Here is a 16551-nt window from a genome sequence, read left to right as displayed (position 1 = left end):
TTGTTTTCAATTGGCTGCTTTGCTAGATCATGTGTATAAATAGAAATGTGTGATATGTTATTTTGTACCCTGCCTTGCTTGATAAAGGAGGTCACCTCCGAAACGTCGCTGTTACAGGCGGGACAAGATTTGACTATGAAATAAAAGAGCATTAATATCTATGGATGGTGGCGGTCATCTTTCTATTACAGTTTGAAATGGGATCTATGGAATGTCTCTCAGTAGAAAATACACATAACACATTTTTCTCTTTCACGGAGCTTTATGTAGGTAATGCAGTGTACAATATGTTTATTCTGAATTCTTGTCTGTTTACCCATAACATGAGGAGAGACAGTAAAATATACAATTAAGAGCGAATTCTGCTTTGCAATTTGCCTAGCAGCAAGTCGTAGCGCAGCAGCCACCGCTGTTTAGCACTTAGTGTAATTGAGTGAAGAGCTGAAAGCTGAAGTTGCTGCATAAGCAGGAATATTTTATTCCGCTTGAAAAATGATTATTTTTCTTATTCTTTTCCCCTCCTTCATTTCTTTATACATTCCATTTACTTGTTCCAGGAAATGTATGTGGAAGCAGTTTTGCCGTCCCACTGAGCAGGCTGCTTCCATGTCTGGCTTCAGTCTGCATGTTAAAGCGGACCTGAACTCTTGTACAGGGGAGATGGAAAACACGGAGAAATCCATCCTGTGTGTGTTTATCGAGAACAGCCTGTCTAATTCTCCCTTCTCAGCAAGTAATGAGCTAGTGTAATTTCAGCTCCCAGCTGTCTGCCAAGTTGAGAGCTAATATGTAAACACAGGCAGTTAAAAGGAACCCCGAGGTGGGGATAAAAAAAAAAAAAAAAACCAATGCTATCTGATCTGGGGGGCTGGGCTCTCTCCGCCGTTCTCGTGGCCTGCAGTACTCCAGTTTCGTTTTTGTGACCTCTGGGGTCATGAAGCTGGAAGAGCTGCTCTGTGTGTCTGATACACAGACAGGGGCGGCGCCAGGGGGGTGCTTTGTCCAAGCACCCTATTAGCACCCCCTAAAAAAACAGGTGCTGATTTTTTGTTTTTTTATTTATTTATTTTTGCTCTGTTTCTTTAATTTTATTTGACCCAGGCCAGCCCAGCCTGAGCCTGCGCTGCGGCGCTGTCCCCCTTGCTGTGTACTGGCAAGCGGACGGGGCGGCCAACGTCAGACGTTGCGTGCGCAGCGCACGCTGACATTACGTCACTCGGTCTGGCCCAGGCAGCATAAAACAGCGCACACCCCACGCCGCGTGTGTTGGCGTGCTGTGAAGAGAGCGAGCGACGAGACGACTGACTGCCCGAGAGCGAGTGAGTGAGGGGGAGAAAGACGAGCGAGACTGGAGCCGGAGACCGGAGTTGTGTGAGTCTCGCAGCAGCAGCCAGTCATTCACTCTCTCAGTCCCCCCACTGCCCCCAGCCAGTTCAGCGCTGACATCGGGCGGGGCGCAAGGGTTTGGATCCCGGGGTCTGGGCTGAGGGCTGGGCTGGGCCCCTGCCTGCCTCTCTGATGGGGTCGCTGCCTGTGGGAATCGGGATGGGCCAGGCCGGGCCCGGGTGTGTGTCTGATAGGCTCTGGCATGGCCGCGCTGGCGCCATTTTGATTGCACAGACAGATTTGACTGTACAGTCAAAATGGCGCCAGCGGCCAGGCCAGAGCCTAACACAACACCTCCCGACCTGGATCCGACCTGGCCAGAGGCAGAAAGAGACACACAGACTGCCTGGACTCATGGACAGTGGACCTGTCCTGTACTAAACTTAACATTTGAGGAATGCAGTAGTCATGCTGAGCTATTCTGTGATGTAACTCTAATGTACCGTCCTTCAGTTTTGCATTGATTGATGTGCACACTAGTCACTACAAAAAACATTTTCTATTTATTGGAAATAAAGCTGGTTATGTTTGAATTCTCTGTGTATATTGATCCATTCTTAAAATTTCTGACCACACCCCTGTTTTCTGGCCACGCCCTCTTTTCTGACCATGCCCACTGTTTTGGCCATGCCCCTCTCTTTTGCCCCCCCCCCCCCCCAAAAAAAAAAATTCTAACATTCTAGCTACCCCTGTAAATTTCCCAGCACCTGCATAGCACCCCCAAAAAAAATTCCTGGAGCCGCCCCTGCACACAGAGCAGCGTGCAGGGAGGAGGGGGAGAAGCCAGAGAGAGACAGAGCTGCCCAGTGGCATCTACGGAAGGCCTGCAAGAATGACCCCAGTGGGCATTTAAGCAGGCAATACCTCTCCTCCTTTCATCTTGAGAATCAGGGGGGTTATAGCGTGGGGGGGGGGGGGCAGAGAGCGGCGTGGGAGGGACACAGAGGCGTGTCCTGCAGCAGGGAACATGCCTCTGTGTCCCATCTGCCCCCCCCCCCCCTCCGCCGCACTGCAGCATCTCTGAAGGAGCTCTATAAGCTTAACAAGGTAATGTTTTTTTTCAAAGGTAGTTATGCAGTTCCTTATCTTTTAGAGCAGAGAGGAATTTCTGAGATCGGGTCCGCTTTAACTATTCAGCAGCAAATGCCTCTGAAACGACTGAGGAGAACCACATAAATCCCTGCCATGCACTGATGAGGACTGGAAAGTCTGTAACAGGCTAACAAAATCCACTTACCTGTGGCTTCCTCCAGCCCCTGGCAGTTTTTCTGTGCCTTCGCCGCAGCTCCGGTGGCTCCCGAGTTCCCCTGCTGCAAAAGCCAACCTCGCCAGGTCGGGTTCCGGGTCGGCTTCTTCTGCGCTCCACGGCGTGGGTCACGTGGGCCGGCCGACGTCATCAGGATTGTACTGCGCAGGCGCAGTAGTTCTGCACCTGCGCAGTATAATCCTGTTGACGTTGGCCGGACTACGTGACCCGCATGCTGGAGCGCAGAAGAAGCCGACCCCGAACCCGACCTGGCGAGGTTGGCTTTTGCAGCGGGGGAACCCGGGAGCCACCGGAGCTGCAGCGAAGGCACAGAAAGACTGCCAGGGGCTGGAGGAAGCCCCAGGTAAGTGGATTTTGTTTTTGGTTTTTTTAGCTTGGACCTTCACTTTAAAGCTGAATTATTGCAAATACCTTCTGTCTTAAAGGAAACCAGAGCTTAATTAAATTACAAGTTTTATACATACCTGTGGCTTCCTCCGGCCCCATCCGCCCCGATCGCTCCCACGTGGCTGCTGGAGAGATACGCAAAGAGTGCACTTCTCTTACGTCAGACTGGCCGCAACTGACAGAAGTTATGGGATCTGGTACCGAAGGGTGAAGACTGAGGATGGCGGTGTGATAGCGATCCGTGCGGATGGGACTGGAGGAAGCCCCAGGTATGTATAAGACTTGAAATTTAATTAAACTCTGGTACACTTTAAGAAGGCAAATGATAGTCAGCGCTGCAATTTAGTAAGCAAGCTTTTTGGTCTCTTTTAGTCCCTTATACTCTCCTAGTGGTTCTTGGTCACAGTAAACTATGTGGGTTTTCTTTGCAACACACAGTAAACAAACATTCGGCAGTGATGTACCTGCCAGCTGCAAAGATATCACCACCTGTGATAAATTTAAGAATGTAAATTGAGGTGAGGAAAGATGTTACAATGGGCAAACACTGACTAAATAATGTATAAATGAATATGGTAAAAAAAAAAGCAATTTCATTCATTACATTATATTCAGAACAGTTCTTTTTTTAAAGGAAGCCTGAGATGAAAGTAAAGAAAAAATGTATACATACCTGGGTCTTCCTCCAGCCCTCTTCAGGCTGATTTGTCCCTTCCCATCCTCTTCCGCCTCCTGGATCCTCCGCTATGGCTCCCGGTAATCCAGCCATTTGGGGCGTAGTGCAGAGTAATAGTGCGCAGGCACAGAGAACGCTCCTGGCATGCAGCCGGACTGCACCTGCCCTGACTGGCCGAATTACCGGGAGCCATAGCGGAGGATCCAGGAGGGGGAGGAGGCCAGGGAGGGACCAATCAGCGTGAAGGGGGCTGGAGGAAGCCCTAGGTATGTATACTGTACATTTCTTCTTACTTTCATCTCAGGTCCACTTTAAATAGGAGTTGTTGTTGATAGTGATTGCTGGGCAGTTCTCTGCTAAGTGTGCTTACAATGTCTCTTCCTCAGCTGTCTGCACAGGTGCCATGATGTGGTGCTGCGGAGGAGCAATATGGGCAGCTGGGGTTTCAGTATCGTTGGCGGTTATGAAGAGAATCACACAAACCAACCTTTCTTCATTAAGACCATCGTGCTTGGGACGCCGGCGTACTACGATGGGCGACTGAAGTGAGTACCGGCCGCCAGCAGGAGGGAGAATCATGATCTCTCACAGGGCCTGTTAATAGATTTCTGCTCTGTCCAATCCACTCGTATTAACTATGAAGAGAGTATGTAGCAGTGATGGCTAACCTTGGAGCTCCAGCTGTGGTGGAACTAAAGTCCCATGAGGCATTGCAATACTCTGACAGCTCTAAGCATAACTCAGGGAAGCAGAGGCATGATGGGATTTGTAGTTTTGTCACAGCTGGAGTGCCAAGGTTACCCATCACTGGTATATAGGAACTCAGACTCAGAAAAGCTGAACGCTGAGACTTCCTGGGTTTGTGTGCTTTTCATTTAGTCTGCAATTTTGTATCTGTAAAGGTGTGAAGCTTTGCTTTTCCTCTTCACTTCCATAGGTTTTTTCTAGGTTCTTAAGGGACACCTAAAGTGAGAGGGATATGGAGGCTGCCATATGTATTTCCTTTCAAAGCGTACCAGTTTCCCGGCTGGCCTGCTGTCTTTGGCTTTAGCAGTGTCTGGATCACACACTGAAACAAGCATGCAGCTTGCAACTGAAGTCCGACTTTAGTCATAGACACCTGATCTGCTGCATGCTTGTTCAGGGTCTATGGCTAAAAGTATTAGAGGCAGCGGATCAGCAGGACAGCCAGGAAACTGCTATTGGTTAAAAGGAAATAAATATGGCAGCCTCCGTATTCCTCTCAGTGCAGGGGTGCTTTAGCACTGTAAACTACTAAAACTGATATTCCCTTCTGGTTCACAAAAAGCAGCCACACAGTTTAGATCTATACATTACAAGGAAATCTAAAATGATGTCTTGAGGTGCCCATACACTTGTAGATTTTCCCAGGAGATTCGATCAGATGGAGGTAACCAGATGTTTAGTCACTGTATACCACTGCTTCTACCACCTCCCTCCATATGCCACAGTGGGCATTCCTGGCATGGCTTAGCCAAACCCGTACACCCGTACACTCACGTATACTCTGCTACTGCTTCCTGGTTGCTGCATTTTTCTGACTGTCCTAAACCGTTTTCCACTCTCTTACCACATATGTGTGAGTAAAAGCCAGGCGGTTTCCATGTGCATTCAAAGTGACGGTTAAAGCAATACCAGTTGCCTGGCAGCCCTGCTGTTCTATTTGGCTGCAGCAGTGTCTAAATCACACCAGAAACAAGCATGTGGCTAATCTTGACAGTTCTGACAATACTGGCTGCTGCATGCTTGTTCAGGGTCTAAAAGTATTATAGGCAGAGGATCAGCAAGACAGCCAGGCAACTGGTATTGCTAAAAAGGAAATAAAATATGGCAGCCTCCATATCACTCTCACCTCGGGTTCACTTTAAGTGCATGCAATTTACCACCCTCAAAACCGTCAGTATGAGCTGAGCTTAATAATGTAAATAAGGGGATCATACATCACTTAAAGGGGCACTATGGCGTAAATTAGGCTACTGGGATTACCCTGGTAGTATGTACCTAACATTAGGAGCAACAGATACTACTTTTTTAAAAATGCTTCAAAGGTTATGCAAAGCACATGCAGAGATCCTGCCCATCCACCTCCTCTGCTGACTCGGGCTGCCTTGCTCTCCCCCTGCTGAAGCTGACACTGGAATGTGGAAAATCTTAGATCAACAAATAAGCAAGATAAATGACTTTACACTCACTCGGCTCCTTCTGCTCCCAGTGCTGTGATCTTCCCCAGCACACAGCCTGCGTGTCCCGTACAGCTTTAGAAGAGATAGTCAGCAGAGGGGAATGACACGTTGTTGCATAGCTTGAAGAAGTGAAGGGGAGGAGCTCTGCATCTGCTCTGTATAACCTTCCAAGAAGACATTTAAAAAAATGATTAGTATCTGATGCTCCTAATAATAGGTGCATGCTACCAGGGCTATCCTAGTAGCCTAATTTTCGCCATAGTGCCTCTATAATACATGCTTGCTGTGTCAGGCAGAAAGATGTGCCATACATTTCTGCATACATGACTGTATTATGAGGGACGTTTTGTCATACATCACTTCATACATGATTGCGGTGTCAGAGGTATGATTGCCATAATTGTATGCATACATGATAGTAACTGATAGTAACATCAGAGAAATGTCTTGTCATACATCACTAAAGGAAATGTCAGACAATTTAAGCTAGGCAAACTCTACTTACCCAGGGCCTCCTCCAGCCCCTTGCAGCCAATATGTCCCTCATCACAGCTCCGCTCCCAGCCTCTGGCCCGGGGCCCCGCCGGTGCAGAGGCCAACCTCACGAGGACCTCCTCTACTGCACCTGCGCGAGCACCGCTGTCAATCACTCGCAAGTGTGTGCTGGACTGTTCAAACAGGCGTAGAACTACTGTGCCTGTGCAGAACACTCCAGCCCATGTGCGACTGATTGACAGCTGTGCTCGTGCAGGCGTAGTAGAGGACGACCTCGCGAGGTCAGCCTCTGCGCTGGCGGGGGCCCCGGGTCAAAGGCTGGGAGCAGAGCTGCGGCGAGGGACATATGGCTGCAAGGGGCTGGGGGAAGCCCCGGGTAAGTAGAGTTTGCCTAGCTTAAATTGCCTGACATTTCCTTTAACACATGATTGCAGTGTCAGTGTCAGGTGTGTCATACATTGTCTGCATGCATGATACATTCCTGGTACAGTACTTGGTGAACCCTTGGCATGCATACTGATGTGACGTTCAATCTGTTGCAGGTGTGGCGATATGATTATAGCGGTGAACGGTTTATCTACTGTGGGAATGAGCCACTCTGCACTTGTCCCGATGTTGAAGGAACAGCGAAGCAAGGTCACCCTTAGCGTGATATCTTGGCCCGGCAGTCTGGTGTAGACTTCTTTCAAGAACATTGCCTTCTTATTTTTCTCTGCTTCTGAGCTGGTGAAGGGCTGGGCCAAATATTTACAACAACCAAGCTTGCCGACAAGCCGAGGTGTGTTGTAAAACTACTGCGGCTGCCATCGAGGTGAAGACCGGTCTGTGAAGGCCCAAGCTCACCCATTACCTGTGCTGGACCAGCCGTGACGCTCTTTTGCTTCTCTTCCGGGCATCAAGGTCACCTTGCAACTGAGTCTGTAGTCCGATCCTTGTGCAATGCTGTCAACCCATATACCAATAAAGTTTTGCTGTGAAGATTGTGTTAAGCCATAGAATTAAAATGTGTGTGCCAAGATGACAAGGCGGCCCTCTTGAGCCCTCTGCAGTGCTGTATTACCATCCTGTCAATGTGAGCTATGGACATCCCCTGCAGTCATTTTGAATTTTCTGCTGCTACAAGGCTAGTATTGGTTTACCTCACAGGAACATTGCCAATAACAGATGTCCTTAGAATAATATCAGTCGTCTGTTCACGCTCGCTTGGACATTTCCACAGAAAAACAGGGGGCCAAAGCCAACTCTTTCATAGAATGGATTTTGTACTGTGCAATAATAGATCTTTCTTTTTGTCAAGACTGTTGGTAATTTAATACGCAAGGTAGTCTGTATAAAATGGAAATGGGAATTTGTGGCAAGGCTAATCTTCCTGATAATGAATGTGTTCTTTTTTTGTTAGTATAAACAAACTTTTGATATTTTTACTGCAACATTTCTATGACAATGTGCTTGTGTTTTGTGAGCCTTTTTTTCAGAGCTGACATGAAGGTAGTCTGCGCAAATTAAAAATTGTGTAAAACAAGAATGGCAATCTTTGGACTTCCCCAGATGAAGATGTCGAGTGCTGGAACGAATGTAATGCTCGGCATCATGGGAAAGAAAAGGATTCGGCGTGTAGCCGTGTGTCGTGAGAGATGTAGGTTAGCGGTGGGAGGAGTGTTCTTCATTTGTTCATGGAGGTGTTGGGTGGCTCTCCCCGCTTCCGCAGTGCTATACCGCCATAGTGTTATTGTGAGCGATGGACTATTTTACGCACCTCAGTGGTACGATGTGGTCCGGTCCTTATGGGATTGTTGTGATCTGTCACAAAGCTTTGATGTGACACAGAGCATACCTATGGCTAGCTGCCAAAGTATATTGCTCAGACAAAACGGTGTAAAACACCATTGTAATGAATAGATCCAAAAAATGTCACATGTAGGCACACCAAGATATTGCATAAAGTGGTTTATTAAGGTGTAAAACTGTAATTCCAACATTTTAGGACATCAAAGCGTTCCTTAAGGAAAATGTACCTGAGCCAAATAGATACTGTATAAAAGTTTTATACATACCTGGGGCTTCCTCCAGCCCCCTTCACACCGATTGATCCGCCTCCTCGTTCTCCTGGTAGAAGCCTCGTAAGTTTGGACAGCCGGCCACGGGAGCATGGCGGGGCACGTGCACACGGCCAGGCCACGCATGTACAGTGCTCCCCGACTGGCTAAGCTAACGGGGCTTCTGGGAGAAAAAGGAGGCGGAGGAAGACGGCGTAGGAGCGATCGGTGTGAACGGGGCTGGAGTAAGCCCCAGGTATGTATAAAACTTTTATATCTATTAGTCTCAGGTGTCCTTTAAACCAGAATCCGGTCCGGTTAAGGCAAGGAGCACTCACCAACAAGCAATGTGCTGTGTCCCCTGGTGTCACCATTAGACACGGTGAATGAGATGAAAATAATTCTGGCTTGTATGCAAATTGTAAGAAGCTTGGAATTGGATCAATCAAAAACACTTCTTACAGGTTTGAATTTGTCCAATCCCATACTGCATGCAATTTGCATTACAATGACATGCAAACCACCATTATTTGTGTCTCATTCACCATCTCTAATTGTGAGCACACTCACCCAATCCCATGTCAGCTTCTGCAGTGGAGCAGAGGTGGGCTTATAAGGGCACTTTCTCCCAGTCAGAACTCACCCACTCTATTGCCACTGGAACAGTCAGTTAAGTATTTGAATGTATCAGTCTAAAATTAATGACTGCAAAAAAATTCCAGCTGACTTTTGAAGGAATGAAGGAATTTCTAAATATTATTTGTTTTGCATTCCCTGTCCAGTGAGACCACCTGGGCTTCTTCTGTGACCTCAGAGTTCTAAAGCCTGGCTGGTACGCACTTTCACTTTTTTACCACCTCCATGTAGTATGAGGGTTAACAGATTTTAAATACTATGAGCAGATTGTACAGCTAAACTCTCATATTACATCATGGCTCCTAACTGTCCCTCTTTTGGAGCCCTGTCTCCTCATTTGTCCCTCTTTTAGGACTTTGTCCATCTTTCTAGGTAAATATACAGGATCTTCTCAAAAAATTAGCATATTGTGATAAAGTTCATTATTTTTTGTAATGTACTGATAAACATTAGACTTTCATATATTTTAGATTCAAATACACACAACTGAAGTAGTTCAAGCCTTTTATTGTTTTTCTCTTGATGATTTTGGCATACAGTTCATGAAAACCCAAAATTCCTATCTCAAAAAATTAGCATATTTCATCCGACCAATAAAAGAAAAGTGTTTTTAAAACAAAAAAAGTCATCCTTCAAATAATTATGTTCAGTTATGCACTCAATACTTTGTCAGGAAGCCTTTTGCAGAAATGACTGCTTCAATGCGGCGTGGCATGGAGGCAATCAGCCTGTGGCACTGCTCAGGTGTTATGGAGGCCCAGGATGCTTCGATAGTGGCCTTAAGCTCATCCAGAGTGTTGGGTCTTGCATCTCTCAACTTTCTCTTCACAATATCCCACAGATTCTCTATGGGGTTCAGGTCAGGAGAGTTGGCAGGCCAATTGAGCACAGTAATACCATGGTCAGTAAACCATTTACCAGTGGTTTTGGCACTGTGAGCAGGTGCCAGGTCATGATGAAAAATGAAATCTTCATCTCCATAAAGCTTTTCAGCAGATGGAAGCATGAACCCACTTTTGAACTAGAAACAGTGTCAGAAGCACCTGACCTGGGCTACAGAGAAGCAGCACTGGACTGTTGCTCAGTGGTCCAAAGTACTTTTTTCGGATGAAAGCAACTTTTACATGTCATTGGGAAATCAAGGTGCCAGAGTCTGGAGGAAGACTGGGGAGAGGAAAATGCCAAAATGCCTGAAGTCCAGTGTCAAGTACCCACAGTCAGTGATGTGCTGGGGTGCCATGTCAGCTGCTGGTGTTGGTCCACTGTGTTTTATCAAGGGCAGGGTCAATGCAGCTAGCTATCAGGAGATTTTGGAGCACTTCATGCTTCCATCTGCTGAAAAGCTTTATGGAGATGAAGATTTCATTTTTTAGCACGACCTGGCACCTGCTCACAGTGCCAGAACCACTGGTAAATGGTTTGCTTACCATGGTATTACTGTGCTCAAATGGCCTGCCAACTCTCCTGACCTGAACCCCATAGAGAATCTGTAGGATATTGTGAAGAGAAAGTTGAGAGACACAAGACCCAACACTCTGGATGAGCTTAAGGCCGCTATCGAAGCATCCTGGGCCTCCATAACACCTGAGCAGTGCCATAGGCTGATTGCCTCCATGCCACGCCGCATTGAAGCAGTCATTTCTGCAAAAGGATTCCCGACCAAGTATTGAGTGCATAACTGAACATAATTATTTGAAGGTTGACTTTTTTTGTTTTAAAAACGCTTTTCTTTTATTGGACGGATGAAAAATGCTAATTTTTTGAGATAGGAATTTTGGGTTTTCATGAGCTGTATGCCAAAATCATCAATATTAAAACAATAAAAGGCTTGAACTACTTCAGTTGTGTGTATTTGTATCTAAAATATATGAAAGTCTAATGTTTATCAGTACATTACAGAAAATAATGAACTTTATCACAATATGCTAATTTTTTGAGAAGATCCTGTATATATTTATCTACTAAAAAATATGTTTGACTCTAAACCTTATTCCTATCCTTTAAATTGATATATTACTAATTTTAAAATGTTAATACAGTATGAAGGTAAATGAACCAGGAGAGAAAGGACCAGTGTAGTTTGAATTATAAAACAATATATTTTTCTTATGAAATGTTTATAGTATGCGTGACTAGGGATGTGACGCGTCCCTCTTTCTCATCTCAAAAAGTTGGGAGGTATGCTACATGGAAGTGATAAAATTGGTCAGTGATTGGCCAATTGAAGGTGTGTACCAGGCTTAAAGGACCTACACAATCTGTTCATAGTGTTTGAAAAATCTGTTGGCCATCATACTACATGGAGTTGGTAAAATTGTCCAGTGATTGGCAAATCAAAATTGGATGTGGGTATGCACCCTTAAAGGACTTCCAAGGCGAGGGGCAACCATCAAAGTTTACTCACCCGGGGCCTAGCCCCTAGCAGCCATTCCAGTCCCTCACCGCTGCCCTGGTCCTCCTCGGTGTCCCGCTGGCCGCCTACAACGATGGCGGCCCACCGGCAGGTTGTCTCTTCTGCAACCGTGCATCCACGTCATCACATGCACAGGCTCAGTACACGCCAGATGACGTGGACGCGCGGGTCGCCGATCATTGGCAATTTTGATTTGCCAATCACTGACCAATTTTACCAACTCCATGTAGTATGATGGCTAACCGATTTTATTAACAGATTGGGTAAGGTAAGCTCTCATATTACATGGAAGTTGAAAAAAATTGGCCAATCAAAACTGGATGTGTATATGCACCTGATAAAGGCCTATATACGGTAGCTACAGCATATGACCAATATAGCTGCCCTAATATAACACTAAAAGTGGAGCTATGGATTATGACAGCTGCCCATTAGTGATAGGTTCTCTTTAAATGGATTTCCAGTTTAGTTGGAAACCTCTGAATAAGCCCATGACATGTAGTGACACCTCCAGCGGTGGGACTGCCTGCGCAGAGAACCCTTGCTATCTGTGGTTGCAGATGATGCCACGTTGCTCTTATAAGTAGCACTGCAGTTCACATGCATATGGTCATGTATGGCTGGAATGTATCTTTCATATCTGTACGATGGTGAAATCAATAAGCACATATTTTGTTACAAATCAGACAGGTATGGGAGAGTCACTATTGTGATATCAGAATATAAAAAATATATATATTTTCTTTATTCAGCTATCAGAATGTCTTTACAACAGCATCATATGACATCACTGGCTTCCATTGAGCTGAACTATAACAGATCTTGGCTCCTGTGTGTAGATGACAGGTGCTCTTCTGTATCTTCATACCTGGCTGAGACGAGGCTCATATCATCTACAGGACTCTATTATTTATTTCTAAGCCCTATTTACAGTATATAGCACTAGTATACTACATTACACAGCACTGTACTATACATTAGTAAATGGGCATGACAGTAAGGGAGTAGCCCCTGCAGACTACTTGCCCTCCCTTATGCCAATACAGGGGACATCCTCTTTATCAGATGTTTTGTGGCTACACTTGTTATGGTTGTGAAGATCATCATGGCCACACTATTAGACGAGTAACCAGAAATACATGAAATGGAAGGAGAAGAGGACCTTCACCAGCCTTTGAAACTAGAGGAGCACAGGATCCTGCAGGTGTGAGGGGTAATTACCAGAGGCTGGACTGGTAGAGAGGAAGACAAGTACAGTAGGTCATTTTCAAGAGGTACTGTTTAAACATGTTAGATGTAAGCGAAAATGTTACAGTACAAGGAAAAGAACTCAAGTAAATTGGAGAAGCTTGTGAAAAGTCTTGTAGCCATGCTTGGAGCGTGGTTGTAAGTGAGGTGAAAATTTTCAGAATAATGGGGTCTGTAAGATCCGACATATAGCCAAGAAATGTCATGGAGTGATCTGAATCCAAAACATTGTGGCCTGAATCCTATTGGGAGATGGACCACCAAAATCCATTCAAGGGGTTGGCAAAAAGGCGCAGCACATGGGGAATGTGATGAGGGGCATGCACCAAGACTCTGGAGGTCTGAATAGTTGGGGGGGGGAGGGGGTTTAGGGAAGTCCGAGTTAAAGGGAAATGTGATGCAGTGAACTTGAGATGCAAATAAATTGGCAGTACCATTTACAAATAAACAGATATCAGGAACTGAGGTGGTGAGTTTAACTAATTTTTTAATTAGCTCAGTTTTAGGTACTCTCAGGCAGGAAGTGCACTTGTCCTTCCATTCTTTCAGACATTTTCAGGGTTCTACGGTTCCATGTGATTGGAGGTTCTTCTCCAATCACATGCAATTTTCCAGATGCTGGCAAAATATATTGGTTTGGGGAGTGAGCCCGTTGAGTAGGCAAAAACAGGAAGCAGTTAAATTTAAAGGGAACCAAGAACCACTTTTCTTTCCTGGTTTCTAATAGCTATATGAGCTTGCATTTTCTTCTCTCCTCTTCTAGCTGCCCATTATTTGTCCAGGGGAAGGTGTCAAGATATCTGTGAGTTCTGTAAACTCTTTGAAGCACAGAGTCCAATGTATGCGCCCCCACCCCACCCAACCCTTTCTGCCTCAGACATAAATGCTCAGATGAATGGCAAGCATCTACAGTACCTATGTCTGACCTTACGGTGGCATTCTAGTCCTAGGACAGAAATACTAAGCTTATTGCAGATCTAGTATCCCATCCTGGAGCCACAGGCTGCTATCAGCAGAAGATTACAGCCTCGTTGAAGCCAGCTATTATTATTGACATGACAGGGTCCCTTTGATATGGTTCATAGACAAATGTCCACATTTCAAGGCATGAGAATAAAAACTTTATTTCACACTGAATGTCGATGCCAAGTAGACTGGCAGTTTGTATGGGTGCATATTTTTAGATAACAAATACATGTTCATACTTAGGCTTCATTTGGACCTTTTCTTGTATGTTGTTCATCTGGGCATGGATATTTCTTTCATACTTTGACTGGATAAAAAAAGAAAAACCTGAATGCTGTACAACAGGCAAAATACTTAAATAAACTTCAAAGTTGGTCAGTTACTCAAGCGTTATGGCTTTTTCCTGTATTACTACTGAGAATGTGGAGGCCATAGAGAGAAGCTGGGAGGCTCCTGAACTCCATGAGTGCCATGAGCTGATATTATAGTTAGTATTACACACATTTACATTTCAGGAACGCATTAACCACTTAAGGACCGTGGTCTTAACCACTTAAGGACTGGAGTGTTAAACCCCCCTAAAGACCAGGCCATTTTTCTCTAAATGGGCCACTGCAGCTTTAAGGCCTCGCCGCAGGACCGCACAATTTAGCACACAAGTAAGTGATCCCCCCCCCTTTTTCTCCCCACCAACAGAGCTTTCTGTTGGTGGGGTCTGTTCGCTCCCCCAATGTTGTTGTTTTTTTAGAAAATATTTATTTGTTTATTTTTATAATAAATTTCCTATTTTTTTTATTTATTTCTTTATTGCTCCCTCCACCCGCCAGCCAATCAGCATGATCGGCTGTCATAGGCTTCAGCCTATGACAGCTGATCACTTTTTTTCCTCCCAGGGAGGAACAGCACAGTGCTGCCTTAGAGCGCAGCGCTGTACACTGCTATTAGATGGCGTTTCGCCGCCTAACAGTCTCTCGGTGGCGATCGCCGCTGGGAGACTGAAGGCGGAGCTCTGTCCTCCAAGCGGAGATGTGCGCAATCTCCTGAAATCCCCGCCGCCAGGACCTTACGCCGATCAGCGTTAGCCAGTCCTGGGGCTGCTGCCATGGCCACGCCCATGGGCGTGACGCGGTTGGCAAGTGGTTAAACCCCCCCCCCCCCCCCCAGTGACTAGGCTGTTTTTTACAAAATAGGCCACTGCAGCTTCAAGTGCTTGCTGCAGGACCGTACAACTCAGCACACAAGTGATTCCCCCCCCCCCCTTTTTCTGCCCGCCAACAGAGCTCTCTGTTAGTGGTCTGTGATCCCTACCAGCATGTTTATTTATTTATTTGTATTTTTTTAATATAAATATTGTTATTTTTTTTAATTATTTTCTTATAACCCCGCCCTCCCTCCCCTGCTAGCCAATGACAGCGGATCACTCCTGTGTGTCTCGGGGACAGCCGTGTCACACTGATGACACGAGAGGCTGATGACAGAGCGGAACTCCGTCATTCAAACTGGGATACGCACGCATCGGCACGTGTGATCCTCTGCAATCTCCGCCCCTAGGACTTCACACCAATTTCCATTGTGTGGTCCTGGGGCTGCTGCCACGTTCGCGCCAATCGGCATCAAGCGGTCGGCAAAGGGTTAAAGAGCCAACATAGAGACATACAGTGATGTGAAAAACTATTTGCCCCCTTCCTGATTTCTTATTCTTTTGCATGTTTGTCACACTTAAATGTTTCTGCTCATCAAAAACCGTTAACTATTAGTCAAAGATAGCATAATTGAACACAAAATGCAGTTTTAAATGATGGTTTTTATTATTTAGTAAGAAAAATAACTCAAAACCTACATGGCCCTGTGTGAAAAAGAAATTGCCCCCTAAACCTAATAACTGGTTGGGCCACCCTTAGCACCAATAACTGCAATCAAGCGTTTGTGATAACTTGCAACAAGTCTTTTACAGCGCTCTGGAGGAATTTTGGCCCACTCATCTTTGCAGAATTGTTGTAATTCAGCTTTATTTGAGGGTTTTCTAGCATGAACTGCCTTTTTAAGGTCATGCCACAACATCTCAATAGGATTCAGGTCAGGACTTTGACTAGGCCACTCCAAAGTCTTCATTTTGTTTTTCTTCAGCCATTCAGAGGTGGATTTGCGGGTGTGTTTTGGGTCATGTGAGAATCCGCTCAGCTGCCTGCGCAGGCAGGCAGCCTTTTGACCATTGTTTAGGTTTGCATGCTGCAGGACTCTGGAACAGAGACCTGTCTTTCCATTACAAGTTCTGGTCTGTTCTCTTGCTGGGGAATTTGCATACATTCGTTATGCAAATCCCCTACCTGCCTTCTTTGATGACTGGCACTATAAGAGCTTTATGTTTCCCAGAAGGCTTTGCTGGTCATTTCCTTTCCATGGTCTGTTCCTGATGGACACTGCTGGAGTGTCAGCCATTGCTATCTAGTATAGTTAATTCCTGGGGGTTGCTTTAGGCTCCCCTTCTAGCCCAGTCAGGTTGTATTATCTGTATTGCCTGTTCTGTCTTGTCTTGCCTGTTGCCATTGTCCTGTCCCAACGGTGGTCGACAGGAAATGGTTCTGATCTCTGTTCTTGGAGTATAGCTGGTGCAGCGGTTGCTATCAGCTATCTCTTCTGTTCTGTCTCCTGGGATCGCGCTAGCAACTTTTCGCTAGCGCTGGGGATCCTTCTGTTCTGTCTTCTGGGATCGCGCTAGACACTTTTCGCTAGCGCTGGGGATCCTTCTGTTCTGCTACTCTGTACCTGGATCGCACTCGCTTCTCGCTAGTGCTGTGGATCCGATCTCTCGCTTGTCCCTGTTTTCGTGTGTCTCT

General features: G+C 45.8%; 1 protein-coding gene across 3 annotated transcripts in view; it reads left to right on the top strand.

Annotated features, from left to right (window-relative positions):
- Positions 1-9467, top strand: part of LNX2 (ligand of numb-protein X 2) — a 186030-nt gene extending 176563 nt beyond the window's left edge. For all 3 annotated transcript variants that reach the window (XM_068266998.1, XM_068266996.1, XM_068266997.1), the window contains 2 exons: positions 4103-4261; positions 6958-9467. In XM_068266998.1, the coding sequence (XP_068123099.1) occupies positions 4103-4261; positions 6958-7093 (295 nt within the window). In that variant the 3' untranslated portion in view covers positions 7094-9467. The remainder of the gene's footprint in view (positions 1-4102; positions 4262-6957) is intronic.
- The last annotated feature ends 7084 nt before the right edge of the window (positions 9468-16551 follow it).

This window comes from Hyperolius riggenbachi, chromosome 2, assembly GCF_040937935.1.
Source record: "Hyperolius riggenbachi isolate aHypRig1 chromosome 2, aHypRig1.pri, whole genome shotgun sequence".
Lineage (NCBI taxonomy): Eukaryota > Metazoa > Chordata > Amphibia > Anura > Hyperoliidae > Hyperolius > Hyperolius riggenbachi.
The sequence above is the reverse complement of the archived record's forward strand: the minus strand, read 5'-3'. Positions and strand labels throughout refer to the sequence as shown.